This window comes from Triticum urartu, chromosome 2A (assembly GCF_056163025.1).
Source record: "Triticum urartu cultivar PI428250 chromosome 2A, HENAU_Tu73, whole genome shotgun sequence".
NCBI lineage: Eukaryota > Viridiplantae > Streptophyta > Magnoliopsida > Poales > Poaceae > Triticum > Triticum urartu.
In genome coordinates, this window is record NC_141874.1 from 743,869,650 (window position 1) to 743,885,238 (window position 15,589).

Genomic DNA, 15,589 nt, shown 5'->3' on the forward strand with positions numbered 1-15,589 from the left:
GGGAACGTATAACAGGGTGCATCTTGATCGAGCCCTCGCAAATGCAGATTGGCGAGCAAGATTTCCCCTAGTGGACCTAACCCATTTGACAGCGGCCACATCAGATCATTGTCCAATACTATTGAGTCTGAACAGAGAACACCCGAGATGCCAGAACCCTGGAAATTTTCGGTACGAAGTGATGTGGGAAGGCCATGAGACATGGCGAGACAACATCACTACACCGTGGACAGGGGGAGAACTATGCAGCAGGGCGAACCAGCTCGGAACAAAACTGCAGGCGATCTCACATGATCTTGGAAGGTGGTACACAAACACCTTTGGAAATGTCCGAAAAGAATTAAAAAAGATTGAACAAAGAATTGGAGAAGCTAAGGTCTGATCCGAGCCGGATAGCACCATCACATGTTGAACTAAAGATTAATGAAAAGCTTGTGGAGAGGTATCATCGAGAGGAGCTACTATGGAGGTAGAGGTCCAGGATTGATTGGCTAACCTCGAGGGACAAGAATACTAAATTCTTCCACCTGAGAGCTGGCATCCGCCGAAAGAAAATTTTGATGAAGGCATTACAAAATTTCCTAGGGGTAATGACTAATGATCCCGAGCAGTTGAAGGGACTAGTACACGATTCTTATAAAACTCTATACACTAGCGAGGGGGTCAGCAATATGGAGGCAGTCCTTGAAATAGTACCAACCAAGGTCTCCGCCGAGATGAACGAGGTGTCAGTGGCTCCTTACACAGCCGAGGAGGTAAAGAGTGCACTTTTTCAAATGTTTCCTACCAAGTCTCCCGGTTTGGATGGCTTTCCGGCTCACTTCTACCAGCGCCATTGGGATCTTTGTGGCCCCGAGGTGACTAAGGCAGTACTAAGGATTGTCAGATGAGAGGACAGTGTAGAGTGCATTAACGACACGGTTTTGGTGATGATCCCTAATAAGGTAATGAACTCGTCTTTATTGTCCCAATTTAGACCCATAAGTTTATGTAATGTGCTATACAAGATTCCATCCAAAGTTGTGGCAAACAGGCTGAAGCAGATTCTATCTGACATCATCTCAGAGGAGCAGTCTGCTTTTGTCCCCGGAGATTGATAACTGACAACATAATTAGCGTATATGAATGCTTCCTTTTATGAAACGCAGCAGAGCAAAGGTGAACAGTTACAGTGCACTTAAGCTCGATATGGTGAAGGCATATGATCGCCTTGAGTGGGACTATCTTCAGGCCATGTTGTTGAAGTTGGGTTTCACACCATCGTGGGTACAAATTTTGATGAACATGGCGCAGTCAGTTTCGTTCTCGGTGCTCATTAATGGTGAGAGGCTTGATCAATTCACACCTAGCAAAGGCATCCGGCAGGGAGATCCGATATCCCCTCATATCTTCTTAATTGCAGCAGAGGGCCTTTTCGTGCCTCATGAAATCCAGTTCTTCGGCATCTCAGTTGGGGGTATCAAGGTGGCTCCAACGGCCCCGGCCGTCAACCACCTACTCTTTGATGATGACAACCTGCTGCTTTTTAAGGCGAACATTGAAGGGGCTAATGCAGTTTCAAACCTACTGGAGAGCTATTGCTTGGCATCAGGTCAGCACATAAACTGTGACAAGTCTTCTATATTATTTAGTCGTGGTTGCCCACGGGCCACTAGAGATAATGTCAAGAATATTTTGAACGTTCAAAACGAATCTCTCAGTGATAGATATCTTGGCATGCCAACTGAGGTGGGTCACTTGAAGAATGGGACTTTTAAGTACCTATGAGATCGTGTATGGGAGAAGGCTAGGGGATGGATGGAGAAGCTTTTATCTGCTGCAGGAAAGGAGGTATTGATCAAATCTGTAGTGCAGGCAATACTGGTGTTCTCCATGTCATGTTTCCGACTCCCTCGAGGGCTTTGTGAGAGTGTGACTTCTCTGATCAGGCAGTTTTGGTGGGGCAGCAAGCAAGGCAAACGTAAAATCGTGTTGGGTAGCATGGGATGTTATGACGAAGCCCAAACACTTGGGTGGGCTTGGCTTCCGCAACCTGGAACTCTTTAACCTAGCATTGCTGGCAAGGCAGTCGTGGCGGATCCTTCAAAATCCATCATCCTTGAGCGTTAGGATTTTAAAGTCCATTTACTTCCCGGAACAAACATTATTTAAAGCCACTTTGGGCCCTCATCCTTCCCAGATTTGGAGGTCTATTCTTGATGGCAGAGATATAATGGTACATGGTCTTGTTAAGAGAATAACCAATGGAGAAACAACTAATATTTGGTCTGAGAATTGGATTCCTAGGGAAAATATGAAGCGGCCACCGACATCACTCATGCGCGCGCCTCCAAGTAAGGTGTCTGAGCTGATTAATAGCAGAACCTCATCTTGGAACGAGCAACTAGTGCGATCAGTTTTCATCCGTATAGATGCAGAAGCGATCTTGGCTATTCCTCTCTGTACTAGGCAAGTGGAGGACTTTTGGGCATGGAGTGAAGATAGAAGGGGAATCTTTACTGTCAGGTCAGCATATAAGATGATCCAGCGAGTCAAACTCAGCAGGGAGGCGTGGTTAGATGGAGAGGAGGGTTCGCCTCACTCTGATTTGGACAGCATGGGATGGACAAAACTATGGGGGATCAAGGTCCCATCAAAGCTGAAAAACTTTCTTTGGAGATTGGCACAACACTCTATACCTACAGCGGCTCTGCGTTACCCTTTGGGCGCTGTGGGGAGTTCGTCGAAAGGCAATTCACGAGCAAATTTATTAGTGTCCTTTCTCCATTCATGGCTTTGTCCAGTCTTATTTATCCGAACTGAAATCCATCGAGAAGAAGTCAGTACAACAAGTTAACCCACGATGGACTCAACAACTACTTTGGATCGCACCACCTGCAGGTATGGCAAAACTAAACGTTGATGCAGCCGTAGGGAGAGGAGGAAGATATGGTGCAGTGGGGGCGCGCAATAGCTAGAGATGCCGAGGGCGTGTTCCTGGGGGCTTCAGCAATAGTCTGTCCCAACAATGGAGACCCAACTGTCCTCGAGTGTTTGGCAATAAGAGAAGGTCTGGCCCTATCAGATGATCTATATGAGCGGAGGATCAAGGTGGGGTCGGATTGCAAAGTGGTAATCGATGATATCTGTAGCAAGAATCTGACTTCTTATGGCGCAATCATTCATGAAGTAGTAGATCATAAGAGTACTTTTATTTCATGTATTCTTAGTCATGAATCTAGGAGTTTGAATGTCGAGACTCACAAACTCGCGAAGCATGCTTTATCCCTATCGGCTGTCCGGCATGTGTGGCTTGGGCAGCCGGATGGTCTTACTTTCGTCCGTGTAAACATTGTGACGGTTTGATTAAAGCTTCGGAGTTTGTCTAAAACAAAGTTGTCTAAAAAAGTGAATAAGTTTAGTTTCTCTCTGTCAAAAAAGAGAGTGAATAAGTTGTTATAAAAAAAGCTATTATAAGAAAAGTGAATAAGTAGGTGCATTATAGTACTTCACTGATCATTTTATTTAACCAATGTGGATAGATAAAAAAACTGCACTTCCCTAAAAGAAGCACAGTACCATATCATCGATTAAGACTTAGTTTTCGGTTGCTTAACTATGATGTGATGTCCTTCTTTTTATGATCTGATGTAATAAAAATAGGTGTAAAAATAGGCAAGCAGATCAACAAGACACTAAAGTAGTACTATAAAATAAGGAAAAACGACTGGAACAACAAGATTACGAGAATCCATCAAACACCAAGCGTAATCTATGTCTACACAATGGTAGCAAAGACGCTGGTGAAAAACTTCACATCCGGACAATCTTGCTCATATATATAGCTCACTCACTGCAAGTGGCAATAATGCAAACAATCAACACAGCACATGCACAAACCGAATGAAAAGTCAACCGAATGTAATCAACTTTACAAAAGGATCAAGAAAGATGGAGAAAAAGAGAGGAGGCACCCTACTTAGCGGTCTCAGCCCCAAAAATGTCACTCTCTTAGCTAGCTATTACTCCCTCCGTCCCAAAATTCTTATCTTAAATTTGTCTAGATACGAATGTATCATTTGAAGATCACATTGTACGTGGTAGCACATCCTAGGGAAGATCACATTGTCCAAGGACTTGTTGCCCTTGGTTGCAGTGGTCTGGACACCTCTGGTACTCTAGCCCCTCATCACCTTGCACATCCTCTTTAGCTATGTCATCTAACCATGCATTCTTCGTAGGTCTAGACTCAATTGATGCCTCCTTCTCTTGTTATCGGTCATGACTCGCCTCGGCATCCATGCCAATTGTGGTCTTCGACACATAAGGTCGGTAGCTGAGTGATTTTTTTACGCAAATGTGCAAGGAATGAAGCAGTTAATTGACTTGACGAAAATGCTGGTGGCGTCTTTTTTAATGCCAAGAAAAATGCAAGAAATCATCTATCTATTCAGTAAACGTAGCAGTACAGTACAGTGCGTACTAAATTTGTAGTTTCAGTACCGAATCATGAGTTAAAACGTGACAGATGAACACGTGTCAGATAGATCATTGCTTTTCAATCATCAATCAAAAAAGAAAAAGAGATGAATGAATATCATTTGCATCCTTCTCGGGTGAACAGTGCTGCTATTGATGCTGTTTGCTTGCAGCCAGTGCACACCAGAGTAGAGTAAATATTGTCCTTTTAAGGTAACAGATGTTATAATCAAATACTCCCACCGTCCCAAAATAAGTGTCTCAACTTTGTATAGTAAAAAGTGTACAAAGTTGATACATTTATTTTGAGACGGAGGGAGTACTATGCTGCTAGTTGTATAAGTCAAACTAGAAAAGGCAGGCTAGAAAGAGTCATAAAAATTCGTCGCCCCACACTTGTCAGTTTTTTTACACATTTTGTTTGGTCTCACCTGTCTTTTCCACATGCTGACACAAACCATATTTGCCCCTCAAAAATCTACAGCTGTGCTGATAACAACTTGATATAAGATGTTCACAAGTATAGCTTGCAAAAGCATCGTATATTGTGGGACGGAGGGAGTAAACGGGCAGTAACATCAACTTCATCCGCATGACATGAATACCCACACAAACTTCTGTGAGCTCCAAATCACAACAAAATAATACAGTACGTACTTGCCAAGTAGTACTGCATACCAATTCCAAAGCTGGATTTGTTTCCCACTGGGAATTTCTACTCAACTCATTCCAAAGTCCACTACAACTACTCAACTCATTCCAAAGTCCACTACAACTACTCAGCTCATTCCAAAGTCTACTAAAACTGATGCCACAGGCAAATGACCTTGATTTTACCATCAGACAAAAACTGGATGTTAACTCAGATGAATGTCTACTCACAACAGTGGGGGCTGAATACCAATCTTATACACCATGGACGAGCGTTGCCTCACGGCCCACAGCCACGCAATGCAGCTAATGAGTCGAGACCGCAACAAAATCGACGATGACATGCCGACCAACAGGGCAGCTAACGGTGAAAGCTTTGCAATCCAACCTTGCTCATCAACCTCATAACCAGCGACCAACACACAACAAACTTACAAAAAGGAACGAGTCACTCATCCAACCCTGACGCCCTTGGTCGTCGTGGATGCAATGGTACTGCTACTCTGGCTCCTTGTCTCCTCGCGCGCCCTCTCTAGCTCGGCTACCAGCCCCTGCACCCCCCACAGGTCCAGCCCCAGCGCGCCGCCTCCTCTGCCCGCCACGACCCTCGTCAGCATCACTGTCGACGACGAGCAAGGGGTTTGGAGCTCGAGCGGCCACTGCAAGGGCAGGTCCTTGCACGCCTCCAGGGTCAGCTTCTTCCACTTGGGGCACCGGCACAGCGCTCCCCGCTCCCTGGACATCAGCAGCATGGTGTGTGCCTGCATATGCACAAGGATACACCATTACATGGACACAAGCTCAGTTGTTGTCTGACAATTTCACTTGATGTTGCACACTACTACTGAGGCTGAACTTGCTCTCTTTTACGGTACGCAACTATTAGTCTCTCGCTGGGTTATATATGAAAACCTTCATATGAGAATGGTTGGAAGGCTTAGTAATGTGATTGACATTTAAGAAAACTGAAGGCAACTTATGAAGTGAGACCTGTCCTCCTTTCCCTCGCCACAGCACGACGCGCCTCGGCATCGTTGACGACGACGAACAAGTGGTTTGAAGCTTGAACGACCACTGGGAGGACAGTTCCTTGCGTGCCCCCAGGGCCAGCTTCCTGTACTTCAGGCACTGGCACAGATTCCCCAGCTCCCTGGATGTCAGCATGGCGTGCGCCTGCATGCACAAGGGGCTCAATCTATTGCTAATTTTCTGTTGTCTGAGAATTTTCACACAAAGCTGCACACTAGCAAGGCTCAACATACCCTCTTTTATGGTGTGCAACTGCTAGTTAGGCTATATATGAAGTGACCTTTGAGATGAGAATGGTTGGATGTTGATTGACAATCTTAGCTATGGGATTAATATTTAAGAAAATCGCAGGTAACTTTGAATAGAGAACACTATCTAGAATGCAGCGAAGTTCTGTAAACAATTTTTTTGTTAAGGATACTAGTACAGTTAAGCTCAATCATGCAGCAACCCGGGCAATTGTGTGGAGATAACTATGAAGGGAAGGAGGTATCTGTCACTCAACGGAAAGCTTACCACTTGACACTGTCGGTGACGATAACAACGATGGTGAAAAGTTGCAATATACGTGTGACAGTGCAGGAAATGAAGCACACACCCTCTCAACCTGGGATGTGTCGACGTCGAGGGTGAAACCACCTGTCTGGACCGACGAGCTTCCACACTGATATAGGAGCAAGTGCCTCCCCACCGCACCTGTGAGCAAGGACCCAGAATCCAGCGAGAACGTCCTCTCCTCCATCTGCCACTGGGTAGAAATCCCAGCATTGTTTCGCCAAACGTTATATTTAAGGCGAGATGTGTCGGGTTTAGGCACAAACATCCGAATCATGCCTTGGCCTGCCTCCACGATGGCCACATCATCGCCCAAATGTCTGGCACAGAGTGGGTGGTCAGCCATGGAGAACTCCATCCTCTGAATGTCAAGCACTAGCAATTTTTCAATTGAACCTGAAACCCAGTAGAAGCAACCATGTGCATAATGGCGCGACATGAAGAGATCCATCCACGACCATAACAGGAAGCCCAGCAACAACTCGCTTGAAAAGGCTCGCCATTTCCCTGTGCCGGAAGAGAAGACAGCGGCCACTAGCTTAGCTTCAAACAGCCCCATCCAGATCACCCGGAATGATGTCCCCTCCTCCTCCTCGTCGCCGTTGCCGGGAGGGACGAGGAAGGTCTCGGCCAAGCAATGCCCTTCTACCAGGAGTTGGTCCACGACCGAAGCGGCTAGGTCATCGGGGATTGGGGGGAGCAGGAGATACTGCCGGTGCAAGGGGTCGCACACCACCATCTCCTTGAAGAGGGCTCCGAACCCATCGACGGAGTCGTGGCGGCGGGGTCTGTCGAGGAGGACGCGGCCGTCGCGGACTTCCCGCACGGACCAGCCCCGGGCGGGGGAGGGGAGGAAGGCGAAGGAGAAGTCGGCGGCGAGGGCGACGGCGCTGGCCGCCGGCGCGGAGGGGTGAGGCGGCACGGCGGGGTGGAAGAGGTGCCGACCTGAGTCGAGGAAGCCGAGGAGGGGCGGGGGGTGGATCTTGCGGAAGCGCCGGAGGAAGGAGCGGTCGGCGACGAGGCGGCGGAAGGAGACGCAGGCGGCGGAGGCGCGGATGAGGTCTTCTGGGGTGGGGAGGCGGAGGAAGATGTCCACTAGTAGCTCGTCGGGGATCGCCAGCGAGGCCATCTTCCGGCCGCCGTCCGGCAGCGGCAGCGGCGGCGGCGGCGGCTGTGTGTGTGTGTGCTGCTCTGTGGGAGTGAGTTCGCAGGAGGGTGTGTGTGTGCTGCTGGGGAAGTAAGCCCACACACGGTACACATGGGCTGCAGAATACTCCTAGTTCGTCGCGGGCCGAAACTTAAGTGAATAAGTTTATTTTATAAAGTTTCTCAAAAAAAGTTTATTTTCTAAAAAAAAATATGCATATAGAGGACGGCGTTTCGATGCACAAGATTGAAATTTCAGAAAATAGCAAACAAATCAAAAGAAATTGAATTTTTTTGGCACCAAAGATGCACAAGTTTTCTAGGTGTATGCAATTTTTTGTGGTGATTTGACAGAGGATCAGTCCTTGATAAAAGAAAAATCGGACCCTTATCTTATAACTTGGAATTCCTCTCCCTATGATGGTGTTTGCGATGAATGAAATGGAAATGGAGTGAATGAGCAGGAATGAATCTCCGGATCGCTTCTCCTATATTCCGAATGTAGTGGCGTCGACTCTCTCTGTCTTCCTCTCATGTCGCCTCAAGAATCTCATTTAAATCCCCGGCACAGAGCCAAAGATAATCATACTCTCTCCTCGAATACTTCAGCAATTCCCATCTATTTTTCCTTTTATATCTTGTCGACTCTTCATAGAAATTGGTGAACCTCCACTCCTTCTCTTCTACCTTTTCATTCTGGATCACTACATCAATGTGAGAGTTGCTAAACAAGTTTAGGCCAACCACCAAGTTGGTGTTCCAGAAGAGAACCAGACCGCCGCTATGTCCAACACTCTTAACAGCAAAATCGATAGAAAACCCAAACCTGAACTGCAAATCTTGAGCTCTCGTGGTAGACAACTTAGTGTTCGAGAGAAAAACTAAGCCCAAGTGATACAAGTTAACCAAGTAGTTTATTCATTAACTATCTCCGGCCGCTCGCAACCCCGGCAATTTAAGCATAGGGTATTCATTGCTTTTGAGTCTCTCTTTGGTGTAGTACTAGAATTTTGGCTCATTGATCCTATTACTGAAGATCCCTCTAGATAAATTAGGGAGATGCCTTTAGGAGCATTAGAGTCGGGAGAGTTAGAGCCAACAACTCCCTTCAACATCAAGCATATCTTTGTTACCCTTGTTTTGGCTCCTTTGGGTTGTATAATGATCTGACTATTCTTCCTAGCAGTCACAGCTTTCCATTGCCTAATATGATCTAGCCTTCTCTCCAATTCCTCCTACGAGTCATCGTCCTGGCCTTAGAACTCCTCTTCATCTCCAACATAATCATTGTTCATGTGATCATGATTACCGCTACTTTGGCCAGATCTCCCTCTGCCTGTTCCACAAACCCTTCCTCATGGTGGTCATATACTCCCTGAAGTTTTGATATCCTTGAAAACTAGCGCATTTGGATGGTGGATATGGTTGCCACACTCTTTTGTAAACATGACCTAACATACCGCAAACTGCACACCATTCCGGCAACCATTCATACTTCAACGGAGAAGATGGTGTTTGTTGTCTTTCACAATGGATGGTGTGTTTTTAAGCGGTTTCCCTAGATTCAATTTAACCCAAGCCTGAAAGAAACTCTCAGAGAAATCTTGTGGTGCTGGTTCAACGTATATGAATTCTCCCACTTTACTTGCAAGCATTTTTTAGCAGCCCCATGAAACCATCTAGGAGATCATAGATCTGAATCCAAATGGCTATATTGAATAGTTGAATTGAGCTCAGCTTCGTGAACTCATCGTAGGGTGCAAGAATGACAAAAAAATATATACATCCACGAGCCGTTGTCCATAACTTTCTCCCGGTTACCGAGACATGAGAATGGCATCGTGTACAAATTTTCGTCGAAAGATTTGATTTAACCTCTTGAGCAAGATCTCGGGCAGATCACATATTCTTATAGAACCAAAATTTACTATACTCCATGTCCGTGTTGACCCGAGCGATGGCCATCCAACGAGTAGCCTCAGTCGGGTTTTGATCCTCCTTTTTCATGTCATAATCCAGTGATCGTCCTCCGTCAATCCCAACTCCATCATTGGCTCAAGATCGAATTGTTCCTTCACCGTAGAAGTCAAAGATTCCAGCGCCATGGCTTCCTCTTCCGAGAAGAGATAACTGTTTATGGGCTTTGGAGAAATACTGACTCTCATATCTCCGAGGAAACCCACCAAGGACGGGAAAAGCGCTGCAAAGAGTGCCTCTGGGTCAGCCCAAGTGGAATCCAAACAGCTCTAGGGAGGAGGGAATTGGAGATCTCAACGCTGGCACAGTTGCGGCAAGAGAAGAGGAAGCCCTAACGATAGAGAACCGACACTGTCGCTTGAACCATGTCATGTTGTGGATTTTTTTACTAAGTGCATTAGAGCATCTATAGTCGGGTGCCCCAAACCCGCCTCAAACGCCTGGACGGGCGGCTCGTTCACTGTCCCATCACAAAAATGCGATCCAGACGGGCACCTTAAACGGGTCTCAAACGCCCGGGCGGACGGCTCGTTCACTGTCCCGTCACAAAAATGCGACCCAGATTGGCGCCTTAAACGGGCCCCAAATGACCAGGCTGACCGGCACCCCTCATATCCAGGCCAAATATGTGGCGGATATGGAAGCGCCCGGCGCCTCCACCACATCAGAGCCGACAGCCCGACCCCATCGCAAATTGCACCAAATCCACCCCCGGACCTACCAGATCCATTTGCTCGTCAGCGGGCGAGACCACAACATGGGATACTATCTTGCGATGGTACCTATCCTTAGTGGGTGGGGTTTGTGAAGACCATATACGAACCATAGGGCGGGAAACAGAGCCACTTTACAACAATGCAGGAAGCAGGTAGGAAGGATGCAGAGAGGGCATCCGGAGTGCTTCAAGCTCGTTGGAGAATTGTTCGTGGGTCTGCAGAGAATCTGTGGCAGCTCATGACATGTTGTGTTTTTTTCAACAATATGATTGTGGAGGATGAGGGTGATGGTGTTGCCCAAGCCAATGATTTTGAAGCATTTGGAGAACAAGTTCAAACCTCGGAAGGTCAAGATGCAGCTCAGCTTATGAGCTTTCTACATATGTATCAGAATCTTCGAGATCATCATGTGCACGTGCGGTTACTCGATAATCTCGTGGAGCATATTTGGACCCATAATGGAAACAAAAAAGTTGATGTTTGAGTTGTACACTTCAAATAATTTTTATGCAACACTATTTATGTTTGGTACCAAACTTAGTCATTTACGTGTGACATTGGCTTGTATGATCGGTGTGAATGGATTTAAGAGTATGAATTTAAGACATGTGGATACCGGGAGTGAAATATGACTGCCCGTCCGGATGCGTCTGCGGATGTGTCCGGATGTGTCGCCGGACGTACGGGGGGCCGGATTTGACAAGTCCAACTGCTCTTACTGGTCTATACTTTTGGGTTAGTTCAATATACAGTTACATCATTTTGGTTAGCGACCGCACGGGCATGACCAGTTAACAAACCGGCGCCCGGTGTTTCATCGTCGCCGGCTCCACTCCTCCCCTCCCAGACCCAGAGTCGAAACCCCCAAACCAAAACCCTAAACCCATGGCGGCGCTCGCCCCCTCCGCCGGCGCCCGCTTCCTCCGCCGCCTCCTCTCCACCGCCGCCGAGGTGGCACGGGAGTTGCCGGCCCCCGCCGCGAAGAACCCGAAGAAAGCGGCGCGCCCCGTCGGGAAGCGGGCGGCGCGCGCCGTCGCCCCCCAGGACGCGGAGAAGGCGGCGCATCCCGCAGCAGAGGCGGCGCCGGATGCGGAGGGCGCGAAGAAGGCGGCGGCGGCGGGGACCAAGGACTCGCGCCCGCTGTACCGGCGGCTGTCGGCCCTGGGGAACGCCGGGGAGGGGAGCGTGTCGGCGGTGATGAACAAGTGGCTGCGGGAGGGCCGGGAGACGCGCTCCGTGGATCTCGAGCGCTACGTCAAGGAGCTCCGCAGGTACAAGCGCCATTCCCAGGCCCTCGAGGTACGAATGACTATATCCCCTGTCGCGTTCTCTGCTTGTTGGTTAATGTCGGTGCTCTGCTTAGGACGGGATTGGTACCGGAAAGATGGTTTTTTGCAGCGTTATTCTGCAATGTGCTCAATTAATTTGGAACTGAATGAGTAGATGAAGTGATTCGGCTTTGCCTCCTCCAACTAATTTAGGTGTTGGCCGTCCATTATTAGATTGCGCGAATGGAATAGAAGTAATCGTTGTGAAATCTTAGCTTTGCACGGTTCATTCGGCGCCCTTGGTGCAAGGACTTTCCGGATTCATGATGGAACTAAACTGTTCCCTCTGAAATTGACTTTCAAAAGCAGAGCTCTGTATTATGGGCATGTTTCGTTGATGCCCCAGTGCAGATTTTCGGCCAAGGAATCCTGTGCCCTCACTTGGTCAATTATTTTTAGGAAATTGTGAGGGGAATGGGTGGGCACTCATAGAAATCCAATTTTTCACAACGAGCCAAGCAAGAATTGAAATATGAATGGGCTGCCAGAGGTTTGGCAGTGCTAATGTGAGCACCAACCAAACACAGCCTACATACGTACAATCCACAAATAATTTCGCAGGCTATATCAGCAAATGGTTGGGCAACATTGATAGCCTCTTTCTTAGCTAGCGGTAACAGAAATATTTTGATAGAGCTTTTAAAGATCCTCTGAACTAGATTCTATGAGCATTTCTGCAGCACATCACACCACAGAAGCGGCAAACCAGTCTGCTGAGTGCTGACCCTAATTAGAATGCTTGTTCTGTTTCAGAGTTTTCTGATGTGCGTATAAAATAATATGTTTTCAAGCAGAGTAGGGAGGAGATTTGATATGTTTAATGTTCCATATTTCAATATCTGTAATAGTATGTTATCACAACTATGTGCACAGTTGTCTTCAATGCCAGAAAAATTTTACTTGTAGTATGGCTGGAGTTCTCAACTCATCTTTGTTTCATACCTTCTGTTTGTACTTCTGCAATTGGTGTTTAATCATGTCTGCTGTACTTATGCAAGGATTTGTCTTTTCTTATGGCAGTTGATGGATTGGATGATTCATACAAAGGGCATGAACATGTCTTACACTAACCATGCAATACGTTTGGATCTCATCTACAAAGTGCGTGGCATCGAGGCAGCTGAAAAATATTTTGAAGGCCTTCCTGATCCAGCCAAAAACCATCGAACCTTTGGGGCACTTCTGAACTGTTATTGCTCATCGAAAAAGGAAGAGAAAGCAACAGACCTTTATCGCAAGATGGATGAGCTAGGCATTGCATCCAGCACTCTGCCCATCAACAATCTCATGTCCCTATACATGAAGTTAGGCCAGCATAAGAAGGTCTGTAGCCTGTTTGAGGAGATGAAGGAGAAGAATGTTAAGCCGGATAACCTGACGTGCTGCATTCTGATGACCAGCTGTGCGGCATTGAACAAGATAGATGACGTTGAACAATTTCTAAAAGAAATGGAAGAAAAGGGTGGGGTTCTAGGGTGGTCTGCATACAGCACACTGGCTTCCATCTACCAGAGTGCTGGTTTGGTTGAAAAAGCAGAGTCTGCTCTGAAGAAACTTGAGGGCCTTGTTCAAGATCGTGATGGCAGACAGCCTTTTGATTTCCTTATGAGTCTATATGCTTCCGTAGGCAATTTGAGCGAGGTCAAGAGGGTGTGGGGCGTGGTTAAGGGCACTTTCCCCAAAGTGACTAACACGAGCTACTTCAGCATGCTGCAGGCTCTTCTTAAGCTCAATGATGCTGATTACATGAAGCAGGTCTTTGAGGAATGGGAGTCTAATCATGAGTGCTATGACGTGAAGCTGACTAACGTGATGACTCGAGCCCACCTGAAGAATGGCATGGCCAAGGAAGCAGAGCAGCTGTGGGAAAAGGCCAAGGAAATGGGTGCATGTTTTGACTCTAAAACATGCGAGCTGTTTCTCGATCACTACATGGGGACAGGGGACATGAAATCAGCGCTGAACTGGGTCGAGAATGTGACGAAGCTCCCCAAGAAAGCAGGGAAGCTGGATCCTGATAAGATCCCGAAGTTCTCCAAGTACTTCGAAGAGCAGAAGGACGTGCAAGGCGCCGAGAGGTTCTGCAACTGCCTGAGGGCGCTCGGGTGCATCGACGGCAAAGCATACGAGTCCCTCCTGCGGACCTATCTGGCGGCCGGTGAGACGAGCCGCTCCGTCCGGCAGCAGATCAAAGACGACAAGATTGAGATTTGCTATGACATTGGGAAACTGCTCAAGAGGTTGGGCGACAAGGGGCGATGAAATGGTACCTGTTTCTGCCCCTAGTTTACACCGTTGGTTTCTTATGATTCCTTCCGTGAACGAATAGCAGAAAGCAGGTATTATATAGTCCGAGGGGATCTTTCTCCTACGTTTGGTGCTTCTGATGCCCTTGTTCTGGCTCATCGGCGTTTGGTGCTTGTGCAAGAAGAAGCAGAAAGCAAATAATTTTTGTATTAGTACAACTTGTAGCCTGAGGGGATCTTTCTCCTACATTTTTCCTTTTTCCTTTTTTGCCTTTCTTCTGTATGTATTGGCTGTTTCAGACTTTTGATGAGTACTGGAGCAAGGATGCTACTACAGGATCGTTCCTTATTCTCTTTCTCTGCGTGCCATCAGTTTCCATGCTTGTGTCTTTGTGAATATCAGGTGATAATCACAAACAACAACCAGATAACAAGATTGTACTAGCAATGTTCATGTTCATAGTGAAAACATGTCTAAAAACCAACGGAATAATATTGCCCTCCTTTACTTGAACTTCCATTGGGGTGCAGAGAGGTCTTTAACAATGAAATCTGAAAGAAACACACCAACTTGGGTTCTTCAGTTAACCCGATTCAGTTCTTATGTTCTCATTATGCTCAAGATTGCCGCCGGAGCGGGAGCGGCAAGGGGCTGGGAGCTTTTGCAATTTATGAAGACGAAGTTCATGTTACTGTTGTCGGTTACTCCCCAACATCAAGACCAGCCCTCTCCTCTGTACGTTGAGGTTGAGAGTTGCACAATGTATGAACTGAAGAGAGCAAATAATTCATCAGAAAGAAAGAAGCCCATCCATTACAGCCTGACAACTCAGATAAACGCGCCAGATTGTGATGTTATACAAACCATTGTGTCGCGTTCGCGGCGTCATGACTCGCAGCTACGCAATGCAGCTAGCGAGGTCGAGACCACAACAAAATCGACAGTGCGGTACTTGTTGCCAAGTAACAATGGTGAAAGTTTTGCAGTCCCAGATGCCACTCTTGCTCGTACCATCACGGCAAGGAGACAGGACTAGCTGGGTCCGGCATGGTGCTTAGGGATTCCGAGGGGGAGGTTATCTTCTCGGCTTATCAGTACCTGTTCAACTGCAAAGATGCCCTTGAAGCAGAGATTAGCGCTATTCTTGAAGGATTGTCAATGAGTATACAGCGGTCAGAATTGCCAATTGTGATCCAATCCGATAACGCGACCGTTGTTGCTGCATTGACTGATGACTCGTTGGACCGTTCTGCATACGGTCATCTCATGTTGGAGATCAAGATAACTCTGGACTCGCGTGGGTTTATTCCGTTGAAAATTGAGCGTCATCAAAATAGAGTTGCTCATAGTTTAGCTAGTATAGGAAGATCTGGTGGTAGCACCGCTTGTTGGTTGCGCCGTGTGCCAGACATCGTTACTCATGATGTACTAGCAGACTGTAATTCTGTTTCTGAGGAATAAAACCCACGTTATCCCGCAAAA

At 47.1% G+C, this 15,589-nt stretch overlaps 2 protein-coding genes across 5 annotated transcripts; one reads left to right on the plus strand and one right to left on the minus strand.

Moving 5' to 3' along the window:
* Window positions 1-5,093: 5,093 nt before the first annotated feature.
* LOC125540280 (uncharacterized) lies at window positions 5,094-7,958 on the minus strand. 4 transcript variants are annotated; one of them, XM_048703878.2, is made up of 3 exons: window positions 6,655-7,958; window positions 6,100-6,282; window positions 5,094-5,870 (listed from the first exon to the last, which is right to left on the minus strand). In XM_048703878.2, the coding sequence occupies exons 1-3, from the start codon at window positions 7,820-7,822 to the stop codon at window positions 5,608-5,610; spliced, it is 1,614 nt and encodes a 537-aa protein (XP_048559835.2). In that variant the 5' UTR covers window positions 7,823-7,958; the 3' UTR covers window positions 5,094-5,607. The 4 variants fall into 4 exon arrangements, with proteins under 4 accessions (XP_048559835.2, XP_048559836.2, XP_048559838.2 ...); XM_048703879.2 differs by having other exon boundaries at window positions 6,737-7,950; XM_048703881.2 differs by lacking the exon at window positions 6,100-6,282 and having other exon boundaries at window positions 6,737-7,950.
* Window positions 7,959-11,302: 3,344 nt separating this feature from the next.
* Window positions 11,303-14,460, plus strand: LOC125540281 (pentatricopeptide repeat-containing protein At4g01990, mitochondrial). The gene is made up of 2 exons (XM_048703882.2): window positions 11,303-11,831; window positions 12,881-14,460. The coding sequence occupies exons 1-2, from the start codon at window positions 11,418-11,420 to the stop codon at window positions 14,120-14,122; spliced, it is 1,656 nt and encodes a 551-aa protein (XP_048559839.2). The 5' UTR covers window positions 11,303-11,417; the 3' UTR covers window positions 14,123-14,460.
* Window positions 14,461-15,589: the final 1,129 nt, after the last annotated feature.